We start from the raw sequence: 17,458 nt of genomic DNA, 5'->3' as shown, positions 1-17,458 counted from the left end.
TTAATCTCAAAACACAATATAAAATATGAGAAGAGCCTTATAATTTGATACATACGCGAGTCAATTTATTTTTGTAGCTCCTACTTCTAATTTTAATTATCTTTACATGTCATACCTATCTTTAAGGAACTCATTAGCCAAGTAATTATCTCTTACTTAGCTTAACTAGATTTTACCCCTAAACTATTACATGCATTTCAGGCAAGCTATCGGTTAACACTTAACATCCATTTTCAACTTATGCCTATTTATTCGACGTGGTATTTGGAGTTTCATTGATGAATATTTGTCCAACAAAAATAACTTATTTCTTTCTGTAACGAACTAGCGAGAAAAAATATACTATATCTTTTTAAAGACTTTTATTTCAGCCAAATCCCAACCAAACCTTAGACAAAGTTCAAACTCCGACCAAATTGGATTAGGAAAGGTTATGCATAGTTGATTTAGCCACTAATCTAGATCTATTCAAGTTTGAGCTCGGATCGACGCGGCTATAAAATGGTCAGGGATTCAGCAACATTTGCTCTTAATTTATAAACCTATTTATCTTATGTGCCATTTGGAGTTACATCGATGAATTATTACAAGAAAATACTCCGTATATGTTTTTCCTCTTTATTTTTTTTTGGTGTAAACCATCCGGTTTAATCCGGATTTGAGCCGGGTAGGACCACTAGGGCGGTAAAGCTCTCCCATAACAGATTTAAACCGTAATTATAAAAGGCCTTTATATTCAACCAAACAAAACCTGACCAACTAGATTATGAATGATTATCGCATACCCGATCACTTAACTCTAGAGCTGTTAATGGGTCATCCACTCCATTGAACTCGACCCATCTCGCCCGCCAAATAAGCGGGTACGAACAAAGCATTTTAAGAAAAATACAAAGCCCAACCCACTAACCCGTCCCAAATCCACTAACCCACTTATCTGTGGCTAAAAATTAAGCGTGAGTCCAACCCATGTCCAACCCAAGCCCGCAGTTAATACTTAATACCCACTACTTAACTCTTACAAAAATATCCTATTCAAGTTCGAGCTCTGATTGACTCGATTTTAACCTTTTGTGACTAAAAGTCGACAAATGAGCTTCCAAGTTCCAACAATGGCGAATGATTAATCAAAGTTATACTCCGTACAATTCTTGCTCAAATTATACGTAGAGACAAGGTCAGTCAACTTCTTTATCTCAATTCCGGAATTTAACTGTTGAAAATTCAATATGCATGTCATTTTTGATTGAATACGGAGTACGGAGTACTATTTTGTCATTTTCTCTAATTCCAATTTTAATTCAATTATTCAATTGAATTGATTACTATGTTTACGCGTTGTTTGATATTGATTCTGGAAAATCGTCGTCTCAATCAATTTTAGGGTTTTATTAGTTTATGTGAGATGATGATAATTGTCATTTTAGGTTAATTGCAGTAATTGCCATTTTTTATGATTCAAATTTTAATTCAATATAGTAGAAGGGTTGGATTCTTGAAAATTGTTACTCCCTCGGTTCCAATCATTTGTTTAGCTTTTTGTATTTGTCGGTCTATTTTAATCGAAGTTAAACAAATGATCGGGACAAAGGAAGTACTCCCTCCGTCCCGCTCAATTGTTGTCCTTTAGTTTTGGCACAAAGACCAAAGAAAGGGGAAGGGGCCAATTACTAAGTGACAAGTGGAACAAATGGAGTGTGAATGATCAAATTGTTCATCAAGTTCATTCTTAAAATAGAAGGGACAACAAATGAGTGAGACACCCCAATATGGAAAAGGACAACAAATGACCGGGACAGAGGGAGTAGTATTTTATTCAATATTAGGGCGGTAACTATTAATTAGAAATGATGATAGCAGAATTCCAACCTTAGTTCAGTTGGTGGAGCGGGTGACTGTAGTTGTTTCAACAGATAATCCTTAGGTCGCCGGTTCTAATCCGGCTGGTCGGAGATTTTTAATCCTTTTCTTGGGGGTTTGTGTTATTTAGCCAATAACTAACAAATATTTTTCATACGACCCCATTTTGATTATTAATTTTTTTAATTTTTGAACATTACTTTAAAAAAAATCCATTTTTTTGGTATGTAACATTTTTAGTCGAAATCTAGCGTAAGGAATAGATTTTAGGTTAGTTCAATCACTGATTCAGTGGTACCATGAACCATATGATATCTAGGAGTCTAGGACCATGGTTCAAGTGTTGAGCACCTCTTATCGTTATCCTGCGCTTTTTGGCTCACCTTTAACTGAAAAGGACTCGGGTATTTGTAATTTATAAATGGTCCGACTCTTGAGATTAGGCAAGTAGCTTGAATTGCTACCCAGTAGATTGAAGGAGAGGCCTGCCTATATCATTGAACTTGTGGCTGTTTTGGAATTTGACGGAGGAGAAATTATTAGTACGTTTTATTGGGTTATATATTTAATTAATGCTTTTAGTTATTTGTTTATTATTATAGTTGTAAAATACTATTGGATATTTTTAATATAATTTTGATTGAGTTCTTTATTCGTTATATAACAAATACTACTATCATAAATAAGTTTTTCACATAATTTAAGAAATTTATAAAGCTTATATCTTAAAAGAAAAAAAACAGAAACACTTGTAAGTTTTTTTTTTTGATATTTTTATTGTAATGTAAAAAACATATATTGATATTAGGAGCCTACTATTGAAATTCTGCACAGGGCTCCCGAAATGTCAGGGACAGCCCTGTTAAATGGTATTCTGTAATCACAGTATAAAAGTAGAGCGTGTGGTTAAGTTCTGTACTCTGTATCTTATATGAAAGTGTATATTTCCGTCTTTACAGAGACCAACTGGTCAAAGTAAACCTTGGTCTGTGTAAGTCAAGCAATGAAAACAATAATAATTTTGGGTGGGGTTTGGAGCTTTAGCCATACCTTATCCTTTCCATTTACTGACCTTACAAGTCCTTCTCACTAATTCATTGACTTGATTACAAAATATTTTTAATGTGTTAAATGAGATTGATTTTGAACAATCGTCTTCTCACTAATTCATTGAATAATTATAGGATTTTTCTCACATGTGCCCTGAACTATTTAGTTCTGTAAGTTGTACCCTTTTGTGAGAAAAAACTATGGTTAATCATAACTTTCGGTTACGAGTTCAGTGTTTAGAGCGTACGACTGTAGATATTGCTAGAGATTACAGTATATGAAGTATATTAAGTTGAACTGGATAGTTCGAATTTCTGTCATATTTGTCTGTTATCTGTGAGGAACATATTTAGTTGAAACCTAGCTTACGGAATAAATTTTAGGCTCAGATATGGCTGTCAGTTGACTCAATCACTGGTACCATGAAACGTATATACCTAGGACCACGGTTCAAGTGTACATCACCTCTTATCGTCATCCTGCGCTTTGTGGCTCACCTTTAACTAAAAAGTACTCAGGTTAAGTCTCAGTATTTGTAAAATTGTAAGAGGCTCGAGTCTTGAGATTAAGGCAATTAGCTTGAATTGCTACCCATTATTGATGGAGTTGCCTATGACTGTTTTGGAATTTGAGATAGGAGCGATTATTAGGAGTATAAAACTAAGGCAATGATTTTATTATCTGTAAGATTTGTCTGAGATTTAATTATCCTATATGCTACTGTATTTTCAGACCATAAATCCCAGCTTTCATTTGTATGATACTTGGCTCTTGCTAGGCAATGTAATTATCAGCACACCCGTTAAAGTTGTCGGTTAAATTATAAGTAGTTTGTTTTGTTAGCAACTTGAGTGCTGTTCTATGTTACTCCGACACTTCACTTAGCTGCCGTGTCACGTATCCGATCCCTACTTGTCCGACACCGACACGATACTTCGACACTTCACTTTAGACCAAATAATTGAAAATTTTGCAAAAAATTGCCGTATCCGACACTCTACACGTGTCAGACACGACACCCGTGTAGGAGAGTCAGGGTAACACAGGTGCTGTTACTTTCATTGGGGTCCCCTTGCCTTAACCCTTGCGATGCAAACAGTTGTTTCTATAGTATCCTTGTAATCACTGTACAAAAGTAGAGTGTGTGGCTAGACTCCTTACTTGAATCTGATCAGAAACTATTAAAAAAAATGGTGTATTGGTTCTTACTAATTGTTCAGCTGTTGTTAGTGCTAAGAATAACAACTGGCTTTAGTATTTCGAAGCCTAATTGTGTTGATCATTGCGGTGATGTTAAGATTCCATACCCATTTGGCATTGGTGCCGATTGTTACTATAACCGATCATACGAGATCATTTGCAATGCGTCGTTTGGTTCCTCAAAACCATTCTTACAGCAGTTCAATCTTGAGGTTATAAATATCAGCTGGCCAGGAAGACTCTCGATTTGTGACAGTTTGCTCTATGGCACCAAGCAAGTAATTATAGTAGGCCTGCCCCGTAAAAATCTTTGTGAAAGTACCGGCATCAAGAAAGTCATTAGCTATGACTTAAAAGGTAGTCCATATCAATTCTTGATGAAGGGCAATGCTTTAATGATGGAGGGTTGTGGAAGCAAAGCTGCATTAAAGAATCAGAGCGGGGAAATCATGGCTTCGTGTGCTTCAGTTTGTGTCGGTGATGATTTCAAAATGACTGAAGCGCTTTGCAATCGTGATGGGTGCTGCACAGCCTCAACGTCATTCGAACTATTGACAGTTCCAATTCGTCATGATTTGGATTTTGTTTTTGATTTTATTGAGATAGATGTTGCTTTCGGACAACAAACAAATTCCGACTCTTGCAATGCATCGGTAGCCTTTGTTGACAAAAAATCAATGAAGAATTTCACTGGGTCATTATCTAGTTTGGCAACCTTCCCTACGGCATTACGATGGAAGTCATGTTTATCTGTATTTTGTGACGATGTCCGTCCTCACCACCCTTTTTCTAGCGACATGTCCCCATGTATGTTTCCTTATGAAGGAAACCCGTATCTTCCCAATGGATGCCAAGGTAAATACTCCCTCTTAATTTATCCCAAAATTATTATCCCCTTTCTAAATTTAGTACTCCCTCCTATTCTCTATAATCTTTTACATTTGTTTTAGACAAAAATTTCATGGTATAATAATATGTGGAGGAAAATGGAAGTAGGGGAGAGAATATGGGGTCATAAATTATAACCATAAATGATGGACAAATAAGGAAAGTGAAAGATCTTTGTGAATTTGTCATTTTAGGAAATGTGTAAGATCATATATAAAATAGGAGGGAGTTGATATTTCATTAGTGTTTTTAAATCCCCAAGTAGAAGGAGAGATAATAAAATGGGATGGATGGAGTAATATTTTTGTATCCACTTCCCATTTACTTTTGTCAATGGAGCCAAATCTGTGACTACCTGTGTGCGCTTATTTATTTCTTGAGGGCACACTCGTAAAAGTTGGAATACTCTAGACGTAATTCTCATTATGTGTCTGTGACCACGCATCGTACAAATTTGTTATAAATAGATCCCTTATATTCAATCAAATCAGACCTTTGTGTTTGTGACAACGCACCGCACAAATTTAATTTAGAAATTCGTGTCATTCAAGTCCATATAATGGCCCCAGTATTTAATTCATCAACCGAAGTTACAAAGCCATGAGTTTTGATACCATATTACTATACTAGCAATAATGTTAGGATACTATTCCTAACACCACGTAATATTGTTACTGCTGCTGCTGGCATAACCGCATTTTAACTGACAAATTGAAAATTTGTTTTTCCAGTAATTCAAGCATGTCAGAACTGCAAAACCCGTTGCGGTGCCCACTACAATACGACAGGAGATTTTGAGCATTATTATTGCAAGAAGCATGTACTGTTCAGGCGAGCTTCTTTTCTTGGTATGTATATCAGATGTTATACTCTGTATGGTGGTTGACAAATGTTTGTGAGACACTACTTTCAGATCATTACTCTCCCTCCTTCAAGTCCAAGTACCTCATCAGTTCACAATTCCTCGAGCACAAAATATATGTGACCGTACACATGAATTTGAACTGACGGAGTATGTTTTTCATTCCCTGAAAAACCAAAGTTGGTACATTACAAAGGGATTAGAACTGGCTATCAACTACAGTACATAACAGGTTTGTTAAACTGGAGGATAATTGTTGTCTCGATTTTCTTGTGTTGCTTGAAAGGCTAGCTCTATTTTGGCTTTCTTTGATGCCGCTAGTCTTTTATGTTGCGTTTTACACCATAGCACCATTGCACTTTTGATGCTTAGCATGACGTCAAATGTTGCTTGTATAATACAAGTAGTTATAATTCCTACAAGACAACATATTAAAGCCAGCTGACTCACTAACATGTCTGCTTTTCGTAGTCGTGTTGATGCTTTTGCTATGGTATTTTCAGCATTCTTCATTGGCGTGGGAGTTGTGCTGTTAGCCCTAGGTTCCTATTGGCTTTATAGATTTGTGAAGCGGAAAAGAGAGATTAAGCAAAAAGCCAAGCACTTCAAGAGAAACGGTGGCTTATTACTGCAGCAGCAAATGTCTTCTGATGAGGGTGTTATCGAGACGGCCAAAGTTTTTACCGTCACTGAGCTAGAGAAAGCTACTGACAATTTCAATGACAACAGAATACTCGGCCAAGGAGGCCAGGGAATGGTGTACAAAGGGATGTTAATGGATGGAAAGATTGTGGCCATTAAGACAGCTAAAAAGGTGGACGAGAGCCAGGTCGAACAATTTATCAATGAAGTGGTAATTCTTTCTCAGGTCAACCATCGAAATGTAGTCAAATTACTGGGATGTTGTTTAGAGACAGAAGTCCCTATCCTTGTCTACGAATTCATCCCAAACGGAACTCTTTATGAGCTTATACATGATCAAAGCGAAGAATTCCATCTGAACTGGAAAATGCGATTACAAGTTGCAGCAGAATCAGCTGGAGCAGTCGCATATTTGCATTCATCTTCGTCCGCTCCTATTTACCACAGAGACATAAAGTCGACGAATATACTTCTAGATGAGAAGTATCGAGCAAAAGTTTCTGATTTTGGAACCTCTAAGGCCATTAGCATTGATCAAACTCACGTGACTACCGTCGTTCTTGGAACATATGGGTATTTGGATCCCGAGTACTTTCAATCAAGTCAATTCACTGAGAAAAGTGATGTTTATAGCTTTGGCGTAGTCCTAGTAGAGCTCATAACAGGGAAGAAACCGATATGCCCCACAGGTAATGGAGGATGGATAAACCTGGCCACCGAGTTCCTTACAGAGATGGAAGAGGATCGTGTGTTAGATATGCTTGATGCCCGAATCATAAACGAGGGTAAGGAAGACGAGTTTATGGCTATCGCTAAAATTGCCAGAAAATGCCTGCATATGAACGGGAAACAACGGCCTACTATGAAGGAAATTGCAGTCTACTTGGACAGGATTAGATCCTCACACATTCCTATTATAAGTGAACTTGGACACGTAAACAGTAATCAAGGTGTCACAGAAGTGATATATGCAGATGACGGTTCTTTTAGTAATGACGTGTTTTTTACAGAATATGATCCCCCAATTTGCTCTACCGAGGTTCAACCGCTCATGACTACACAGTACTTCACCGGGAGCGTAGTTCGATCAAGGAATGTGATATTGCGATAATATTCTGCAATGTATATTACTTCTGAAGATTGGCATTTGTTGCGAGTTGTGACCCCTTCTTGGACTTCATAGTTCATAACACTTGCCCGCTATTCTCAATGTCGGAGTAGTCGTCTAGGGGTGTTTGGATGGTTGTTTAGATGAAAAAATCTTACTCGTCATCCATCCACCATCTAATATTATTATTTTTTTTCCGGAGAAATATATACTCCGTATAATATAAAGATATGCTCCCTCCGTCTCGATAAAATAGTTATCTACGGAGTATCTCTATTTTAGGGTGTATCAATCAATTTTATTTCTCCTTTTGGAAGTTTTTGTGGACTATCTTTCATATGCATGTGAGGTGGTAGTTTTGTGTGGTCCAAATTAACTCATTTCTCTTTTCTTGATCCGTGTGAAAAAGCAATGAATAACTATTGATTGAAACGGATAGAGTAAAATATTAGATTTTTCAATCGGGTTTTTCTAACGTATGCCCTAAGGGCACAATTCTCATTTTTACCATATTTAATGATAATATGTTATAAATATTAACATACTAGTTTGAATGCCCGTGGGTTGCAACGGGGTAATTAGCTTATTTATAATGCAAAAAAAAAAAATGTTATAAACGTTTAATGTTTACATTATATGTCTAATGATTTGTTTACATATTATTAAAATATCTCTTTCAAAAAAAATAAAAGATTAATATATACGTGGGTTAACTCTTATTTATAATCATATAATTACCCCACCTTATACTAATCTTTCGATGTGGGACAATTCTACTATTTATAAGTAATATATTCACAAAAATTGGATTTTTTTTTCTGATTTGAGACAATTCTAATATTTATACGTAATATATATTTATCAAACCTGCATTATTTTTCAATGTGGGACAAATTACATACTCAGAATTACTCCATCTTTTTTGTACTTAGTTCGACATCCAACCAGATCTCGAATACCGAATACGAGATAATTCTTTGCTCATTATATCTAATAGTTATATTTAAATTTAATAATATGATCAAGTACTCTCCATTAATATTTGTACGTTGTTTTTCTTCAAAAAAAATTTAACATAATTGAGATACGGAAATTTCCCGTGGAAAAAAATTTAACATAATTGAGATACGGAAATTTATATGGATATGGATTATTAATGTGTATCCTTAGGGCAAAAACTCTTTTCAATTTTTATTTCTCAAAATACGGAGTTATATCTAGTCAATACATACCAAAATACTAGTAAATTAAAAATCATCAAGCTTTAACATCTTACAGATAATGAATGAGTTGGATGAGATTCTAAGACGGATTAAAGTTCGGCCGACACGAACCCGTTCCCCTACCAAATGCCATCTCTAGTTAAGACTTTGGGTGAGTCTTGACCCCACCTTAAAAAGAAATTATTCAATGAGTGGACAACATGTGTCATTTTTTTTTCTTAAAAAAAAGTGGAGTGGAAAAGTAGAGTCTAAGGTGAATCTGACAGATAATGTATAAAGTCTAAGGTGAGTCTGAACAATAAAAAAATAAAAAAAATTAGTGAAAAACTGATGTGGCAGAGTTTAAGACTTAGGAGAGTCTGACTGATAATCTCAGTCTTAGATTGCTGGTTTGAATCCAGCACGTCAGATTTCTATTCTAGGGTTATTTGTGTTATTTGGCCAAAAAATAATGTGGGTTTTTATCATAATGAAGCAAGCATTAGCTGAATAATTAATCGCTTACTGGTCTAATACTACTCCGTATAATATATGCTGATTTTAATGACGTTTGTCTTAACTCTTATGTATGGAACATGTTTGGTTGAAATCTAGCTCAGGGAATACTTTTAGGCTCGGATATATACATATCAGTAGGGCAGAGCAAAAAATCCGATTATCCAAACTGATCCGATATCCGATCCGAATCTGATTCGAATGTTTGGATATCTGATCCGAAAGTTAAGTTTGGTTTGGATATCTGATCCGAAATCTTTGGTTTTGGTTTGGATATGGATATTAGAATTAAAACATTTGGATATCCGATCCGATCCGAAACTATAGTTTTCTAGTATAATTTCGAGAAAATAAAATTTTATTTGATACTACAACTTAAATAATGTTGAAAATATTAGAGAAATATCTAGGTGGTACTTAAATTTTATGTCGAGAACATCGGAATAAGAATACTAAAGAAAATCAACATGTAAGACTATGAATATAATCGTGTTTCAAACTTAATTTTAAAGTAAATTCTAAAGTATGGATATCCGATGGATATCCGCATCCGATCCGATTGTTTTGGATACCCGAACATTGGATATCCGAAACATTTGGTTTGGATATTGGATATCTAACTTCAGGATTTTTAATATGGATATCCGATCCGAACTAGCACTTTGGATCAAATACCCGATCCGTACTCTGCCCTACATGTCAGTTGGCTCAATCACTGGTACGGTATGATACCCTGGACCACGGTTCAAGCGTTTTGACACCTCTTATCGTCGTTCCGCTCTTTATGGCTCCCACCAAAGTTGGCTGGTGTGAGTGGTAAGGGCTATCATCTCTTAAACAAGTGGTTAGGGTTCGATTCTTGACTCTTGCGAATGAAAAAGACAAACTTGGAAGAGGTGAACCCATTAAATTGCCTTCAGTATCCCAAAGGAGATTGCCCCAGCTGTCGGTAGGAGAGTAGAGTGTGTGGATAAGTTTTGTACGCGTCTTAACAAAGACCAACTGGTTAAAGTAAACCTTTGATCTGTATAAGTCAAGCAATGAAGACAATAATAATAATAATTTTTGGGTGGGGTTCGAAGCTTTCCACTGACTGACCTTACAAGTCCTTTTCACTAAGTCAAGCAATGAAGACCAAGCCAGTCTGTGTTTTCAAGTCTTTCATCTACTTGATCGCTTTTGTGACTCAATTCGGTTGATACTCTAAATTCAACAATACGGAGTACCATGTTGTCATTTTCTTTTGACTTGTATTTTAATCCATTTATACTTAATTACTACATATAATTTTTTATGTGTTGCATGAGATTGATTTTGGACAATGGTCTTGTTAATCACTAGAGTATATTAATTTATAGGATTTTCCTCGTTTGTGTCCTGAACTATTTAGCATTGTAAACTGTATCTTTTCTGTGGAACAAAAAAACACTGATTTATTGCAACCAGGGGCGGATCTAGCCTTTGGGCTATATGGGCTATAGCCCTATATGAATTTGGGGATAAATAAAATTTGCTTTCAGATTTTACATGACATTAAGCTAGCACGGGTGGTTGGAGATTTGCTATAAGGGCATTTCAGTGGGTTGAATAGCGGGGGTTCATGTAAAATCTGAAAGCAAATTTTATTTATCTTCAACCACCTGTGCTAGCTTAATGTCATGTAAAATCTGAAAGCAAATTTTATTTATCCCCAAATTCATATAGGGCTATAGCCCATATAACCCAAAGGCTAGATCCGCCCCTGGATGTGGCTGTGTGGCCGTGTGGGTGCAGGGCAGCACGGAGGAGGGCGTTGGAGATGTAAATAAGTAAACAATGATCTTAACTTCAAACACTTTTGAATGACAGTTCTTTCATATTCCAGCATCAAATTAAACAATTGGTAATAATCATGTAAATTTCGGATAAACTAAACATTATATCAACCAAACTCGTGATAAGTTGTCATTCTTCCTATGACCTATCCCTTCTATTTTGTAAGGTCGGCCTGCACACGAGTTTTGCTGCTACTCTTTGGTAATATACGAAGGTAGAAATGTCTATAAAGAAAGAAAATGTAAAGAATTCGCAGACACGTCCATATGTCTGGCGGGTTACACGTTCCACTGTGCCGAGTCGTCTAGGCCTGTCCATTAAGGATTGACTGCTGTAAAGAAAGAAAATGTAAAGAATTCGCAGACACGTCCATAAAAAGAATACGAAAAAAGACTATAGTCTATAACGGGGCAAAATAGAATACTGTTTTCTTACAAATTAAACATCCATGTCATCTAGGATTGAACAACAACAACAACAACAACATCAGAGCCTTAATCCCAAAATGATTTGGGGTCGGCTGACATGAATCATCCTCTAGAACCGTCATCTAGGATTGAACAATAAAGAAAACTCAGCAGATGAGGAGCTATTTTTTATACAAAATGAGCTAGAATTAGTAATTCCATCATTGTACATGTTTGTTGTTCCAAGCATTACTTGCTTCTTAGATTCAGGCCATTTTTGCTCATCTATTCCGGGCAAATGAAGTGATCTTACTCCTTCAAGCTCTGTTAGAACTTCTTTCATGTAGGGTCTCTTCTTTCCATCCAAGTTCAAACATCGCTTTGCGAGATTTGCAATGGTAAAGAACTCTTCCTTTGAACCTTCTTGTAGGACTTGAGTATCAATTATATCAAGCAGAGTGGAATTGTCCATATTGGTTAAGAACCATGATGTTAAGCTTCTATCTTCTTCCATAATAGACCTTATTGCCTTTTGTCCGGTTAAAAGTTCGACTAGGACAACTCCAAAGCTGTAGACATCACTCTTTTCAGTAAACTGGCTTGATTGAAAGTACTCGGGATCCAAATACCCAAATGTACCCATAACACGAGTAGTTACATGGGTTTGATCAATGTTTACTGTTCTTGAAGTGCCAAAATCAGACAACTTTGCCTTGTACTTTTCGTCCAAGAGAATATTGGATGACTTGATGTCTCTATGGAAAATGGGGATTGAAGACGATGAATGCAAGTACGCGAGTGCTCCAGCTGAATCACATGCGATTTGGAGTCGCATTTTCCAAGTGATCTGAAAGTCGTCACTAGGGTAATGAATATGGTGAAAAAGGGTTCCATTAGGGATGAACTCATATACGAGTAACGGGACTTCAGCCTCTAAACAACACCCTAATAACTTGACTATATTTCTATGGTTAATTTGTGATAAGATCACAACTTCATTGATAAACTCTCCAGACTTGCATTGATCAACCCCTTTCGACTTCTTGATCGCAACAATTCTTCCTTCACCAAGCATTCCTTTGTAAACAATCCCTTGACCGCCTTGTCCGAGTATTCTATTCTCATTGAAATGATCTGTAGCTCTGTCTAATTCATCAGCACTGAAAACTTTAACTATTTCTGCAACAGTTTCGTCGCCTGCAATTTGCTGTTTTAGCAATAACCCGCCATTTCGCTCAAAATTTCTAACTTTCTGCCTGATAATCTTTCTTCTTTTGATGAACCAGTTCAGCCACCAGCCTATCAGGACCGTAAGTATTGCTCCCAATGATATTCCGAGTCCTGTTCTCCAAAAAAAAAAAAAAGTAAATATTTGAAATATTCCGAGTCCTGTTCTCAAAGAGAGTCCAAGGATGCACAAGATTAATGCAAAGGACAGTCTGCCAATTGTTACGCCGTACAGAATTTCAGATTTTAGGCGTAAATGTACATCTGCTGCCAAGTTACTGCTCAGCACAAACAGAAGCAACTGAAAGATTACCTAGAGCAACTTTCTTGAAGGATGTATTTACAATCTTAAAGCAGCCGATCCCAGATTTTAGCCCATCTCCGTAAAATCCATCAGGGCATCTGCATTTATAACTCCCCGGCGTGTTGATACAAACCGTGGAACATGGACTGTTCGAACCAGCAGCACACTCATCGACATCTGGGCAAAAAACGAGCAATTTTTTAAGAGGTAATGATAAATACAGCCCTTAGGGTTGTATTTAAGAACTAAATTACTTCCCAAAATAGAATTAAATTAGGAATTTATGACACAATTACGCGTAAATTGATGTCATTAATGCTTAATTTAAGTTTTTCTTTCCTTTTTAGTTACCTGTATGTATCATTTTCCTTTTTTAATATGAAATAATGTACCTGCAACTCATTAACTACTTTTGCCTTCTGATATCGTAAACTACAAATGATAGATGAACCATCTCAACCAAAACCTTAGTCCACTTCCAGGATTTGAACCTGTGACCTTTGGTCACACTGGCTCTGATACCATGATAGATAAACCATCAGTCTCAGTTATCTACACTGATCGCTTAATTAATACGTGGAGTAATATTAAAACAGAACGGTAATAGGATAATTAGTAAATATTCTAACCTGTGCATCCTGGAAACAAATAAGGATTACCCTCAAAGCCTGACAGACAATTGCAGTTATAACCACCAGCATCAGAATCAATACATTTCGAGTTAGACTGACAGATATACGTCGAAGCATTCTTCTTTGCTTCATTGCAGGAAACAACACTAGTACTAGTTGCATCGTCTAAATGACCCATTGACCAATCGAGTACAAGAGGGACTTGATTTTGTACTCTTTTCGGAACTACTCCGGTATTTAAATCAGACGCTCCAGAAAAATTAAAGCTGCTATTTCCTGCAAGAAATGCATACCCACAAGGCTGACCAGGAGATATTTCGCCTATTGTTGCATCCTGCAAACTGTGCACAACAACATCAAATGATTTCAATCCAGGTGGTAATGATGATTGACAACAACCCAAACCCGAACAAGATCCACGAATCGTCTCATTAGGATTAGAACATAAAGCAATACAACCAGCCCTGAAATCGGAAGCATTGTTCTTTTCAGACAGTGTCCCAGTCCCACCGGCATCATTTATATAAATAAATGCATAATCATCACACCCAACAACCGTAAGCTTGTTTGCAGTACTTGAGTAAGTAAATGGTGGACCAAATGAGTCGTAACTCGACCCACTTTTGAAGCCATCAAGCTTGGACTCATAGCATGTTGAGGCTATCTGTGAATTCTTCATCATAAGTTTAGTCTCAGTTATCTGCAATATGTAATGGTTCTGGCCTGAGCCAGGACTAACCATTAAGAAGGCTCTTGGAGGGTTAAAGGAGGTGTCGCATACGATACCGAACCAACTTTCTTGGTAACACTCATAACCAATGCCAAAAGGATATGGAATGGTCAAGTCTCCACATTTTCGCTGGCATCCGGGTTTGGTAGTGTTTCGAGCTGTGATTATGTTAGTTGGTGTAACAGATGCCTTGGTGTGAGACAATGTGGCTAGTATTGAGCTGAGGATAAGGATTTGCCATAGAAAATAATGCATGTTTACACAAACATTCATGGAAATAACAAGCTTTGTTTTTATTAACATATGTAGTATGAGAAGTACTAAACAACATGCTTGGGGACATTCAATCATGGAAGGAAGGTAGAAACTTCTCAATTGTTTAGAATAGTCATATTATACTCATGTACTTTCAAATCTTGTGTGTCAATATTGACCCAGCAAGTCGCATTTCAGACGGGTGGTACTGGTATCGCTCAAAATGTGACCATTTTACGATAAAATCTGAACATTTTTTTTTTTTGATAAAAAATGACAATTTTAGTTATAACCTTTTATCATTAAATAATCAGTTTTTATTAAATGGTGACATCTGTCTGGTTTTAAGTTAAAACCTTGTGCATTTGACCAAGTCTTGGTCTTCTCCAACTTGCCAAAAATACTTGAATAAATCCGTACAGTCTTACTCTAACAAGTTTTTATTTTATTTTTTCAAATCGTAATTCTCGTAAAGACGAGCAGTTTGAAAAAAAGAATCACCATCTTTTGAACACGTAAATACGAGTTATGATCACTTGAAAATTTTTAATTCGAAAAATTGAATATTTCGTGCAAAGTGAAAAACTAGTCTGTGAAAAACTTGAAAATAAGAGTACCACGTGAACTTTCTTGAAAAAATTAAAATAAGACTGAAAAGAAAAGGAGACATCATGCTTGCCATTTTGATTTTTGAGTGGACAAATCTAGTCCAAGTCTCATTATTAAACGCATTAAAGCAAATACCAACTCTCCTCTATACAAAGAGGAAACTTCCTCTCAGGAAAACAAAAGGGATTCACAATGAAAGGGAAGTAAAAACTCTTCATTGCATATGCCCTCCGAGTCTCCGACTAAAGAGAGTTAAAAGAACAGTTAGATGTTAACGGGTTTTGATTCCAGATTACTAAATAGTAAATATCACCCGTCAATAAATTTACCAAGTAAACTAACTAACAGATATGATCATGAAGGGTGATATGATATCCATGAGACCATGACCATGACCTGTAGTCGGACTCAAGCATGTTTCGTCCCTGACCCTCTGACCCGTTTGACAGGTAAACTCTTGAGTCTTGCCTTTGGCTGCAAAAGGGGTCAGCAGATAACCAGGAGAAATAACTATCTAAATCTACTCCGTTATGGAAGAAACGTCAAAAAAAAAAAAATCGGCCAAATTCAACTAATATACAGTTAGCAGCGCGAAATTGGATTAACCAGTATCAGAACGGTTTTCCACTCAATATCAGTCTGTATGAAATAGTGAGAAGAAAATGAAAGTCACTACCCGGGCGTTCCTTTCAGCTTTGAAGACGAATTATCTGAACTGATACAATTCCAACAGTATCTGTGAACCTGTAAAATGCAAGAAATCGGCAAAAACATGATATAGGCAGGCCAAATTGCGACCAGCGGCCACATTGTAAAAGTTTTGTAAAGGTAGAATCGGCCATATTCACATCTCGATGACCGGGAATCCAGGATGAATGTTCAACAACTGTTTCCAGATTCAAAAGATCAACAAATTCAGGTAAAACTCCAAATAAAAGATCCTGATAGCCAGTGTATGGACATTCACTGTTCAGAAGCATAGTTATCCGAACAAAACAAGGATTTCTTGGGATGCAGTGTCACGTGTTCGTGTTGTGTACATGACCTGAGCTAAATATTGTATACCAGTATGAAAATGTTAAATAGTTCCATGAGCTGAGCTACTGAAATGTAAACATTCAAGCTAAAAACAGTCCAAATTTCTCAACTTTAGTCAAAATCAAACATACCCACAAAAAAATCAAACTAACCCAACATCAACCAATTTACAAAAATCCTAAATTTCCTAACTTTTTCCCATAAATGCAAATACTCCTTCCATCTCAACCACTTTGTTAGAATATAAAACCGGTCTTGGAATGCTTAAGATGATAAATCATCTCAACCAGAAGCTTAAGCTGATGGTTAGAGTTCCAATATCGTTTTTATATTCTAATACACTTATTTATTCCTAATAAAAATACCCGTCACTCACAAACAATAAGAAAGATAAATAAATAATTGGGACGAAGAGAATATTACCCAAAAAAATTCAGGGATATCCTGATAAAATAGGTGACGAACAATGGTATCCATAACATCAAAATACAAAACAGGAAGCTTTCTATTCACATTTGTAGTAGAAAAGTTGTGATTTTTATTAACTTGCATGATTACTGAAGATCCAAGTTTTGATTTTGATGGGTTTAATGAAGGTATTAGATTGAATTGAAGGACCATTTATTATTGATTTTGCACTATTTTTTGTTCATCTGTGACAGTTTAATTGCTTATCTATGTATCATTGTAAATTGTAATCAATTGGTCTTGCTTGTGACGGGTTACCATTTGTGACGGATATTTTGTGAGATAAAATGGTAACAAAATGGGTTAGTGGAGAAAGGGGACCACATGAATAGTGTTGCAGAGAGAGAAAAAGTGGGTACATTGTGAGGTAAAATGGTATCCGTCTTCAGCTTGTGACGGATATGTCATGTCTTCAATGAGAATTTGTGAATTGTAATTGTAATTATTGAGTAATTCTCTGGCTTCCGTTATCCGATATGGAGTCGGGTGAGAACGTGAGACGATTGCTCTTAAGTCGGATTGGATTAGAGTCGCATCAGTCAATTTTGTCGAGTCTTGTTGTATACTAAGACCATCAACAAGCAAGGTCACCTTAATGACACCTTAAATTAGGATTAAGGGGTTAATTTTGGCGACCTTCAACTA

General features: G+C 36.3%; 2 protein-coding genes across 6 annotated transcripts; one reads left to right on the top strand and one right to left on the bottom strand.

Annotated features, from left to right (window-relative positions):
• The first annotated feature begins 1,001 nt into the window (after positions 1 to 1,001).
• Positions 1,002 to 7,947, top strand: LOC141646687 (wall-associated receptor kinase-like 1). Of its 3 annotated transcripts, none has more exons than XM_074454591.1 (4): positions 1,002 to 3,761; positions 3,957 to 4,965; positions 5,730 to 5,846; positions 6,364 to 7,947. In XM_074454591.1, the coding sequence occupies exons 2-4, from the start codon at positions 4,101 to 4,103 to the stop codon at positions 7,611 to 7,613; spliced, it is 2,232 nt and encodes a 743-aa protein (XP_074310692.1). In that variant the 5' UTR covers positions 1,002 to 3,761; positions 3,957 to 4,100; the 3' UTR covers positions 7,614 to 7,947. The 3 variants fall into 3 exon arrangements, with proteins under 3 accessions (XP_074310692.1, XP_074310691.1, XP_074310693.1); XM_074454592.1 differs by having other exon boundaries at positions 1,003 to 1,177; positions 4,337 to 4,965; XM_074454590.1 differs by having other exon boundaries at positions 1,002 to 4,965.
• A 3,568-nt stretch (positions 7,948 to 11,515) lies between these two features.
• On the bottom strand, positions 11,516 to 17,005 carry LOC141646672 (wall-associated receptor kinase-like 8). 3 transcript variants are annotated; one of them, XM_074454568.1, is made up of 4 exons: positions 16,769 to 17,005; positions 13,711 to 16,051; positions 13,091 to 13,258; positions 11,516 to 12,891 (listed from the first exon to the last, which is right to left on the bottom strand). In XM_074454568.1, exons 2-4 carry the CDS (start codon positions 14,792 to 14,794, stop codon positions 11,690 to 11,692), a joined length of 2,454 nt encoding a protein of 817 aa, XP_074310669.1. In that variant the 5' UTR covers positions 14,795 to 16,051; positions 16,769 to 17,005; the 3' UTR covers positions 11,516 to 11,689. The 3 variants fall into 3 exon arrangements, with proteins under 3 accessions (XP_074310669.1, XP_074310670.1, XP_074310668.1); XM_074454569.1 differs by having other exon boundaries at positions 13,711 to 16,193; positions 16,769 to 16,996; XM_074454567.1 differs by having other exon boundaries at positions 13,711 to 17,005.
• Positions 17,006 to 17,458: the final 453 nt, after the last annotated feature.

The sequence above is a fragment of the Silene latifolia genome, chromosome 3, assembly GCF_048544455.1.
Source record: "Silene latifolia isolate original U9 population chromosome 3, ASM4854445v1, whole genome shotgun sequence".
Classification (NCBI taxonomy): domain Eukaryota; kingdom Viridiplantae; phylum Streptophyta; class Magnoliopsida; order Caryophyllales; family Caryophyllaceae; genus Silene; species Silene latifolia.
This window is presented reverse-complemented; position numbering and strand designations above follow the sequence as displayed.

Bases quoted from the DNA above. Each gene is read 5' to 3' on its own strand.
- LOC141646672 (XM_074454567.1), bottom strand. From the start codon at position 14,794: ATGATTGAATGTCCCCAAGCATGTTGTTTAGTACTTCTCATACTACAT. The intron at 13,259-13,710 runs GTTAGAATATTT...TTTTTTGCCCAG, and splicing joins TTTGTTTCCAGGATGCACAG to ATGTCGATGAGTGTGCTGCT. The intron at 12,892-13,090 runs GTAATCTTTCAG...TTTGGAGAACAG, and splicing joins CTTCAAGAAAGTTGCTCTAG to GACTCGGAATATCATTGGGA.
- LOC141646687 (XM_074454591.1), top strand. From the start codon at position 4,101: ATGGTGTATTGGTTCTTACTAATTGTTCAGCTGTTGTTAGTGCTAAGA. The intron at 4,966-5,729 runs GTAAATACTCCC...TTGTTTTTCCAG, and splicing joins TCTTCCCAATGGATGCCAAG to TAATTCAAGCATGTCAGAAC. The intron at 5,847-6,363 runs GTATGTATATCA...TGGTATTTTCAG, and splicing joins CAGGCGAGCTTCTTTTCTTG to CATTCTTCATTGGCGTGGGA.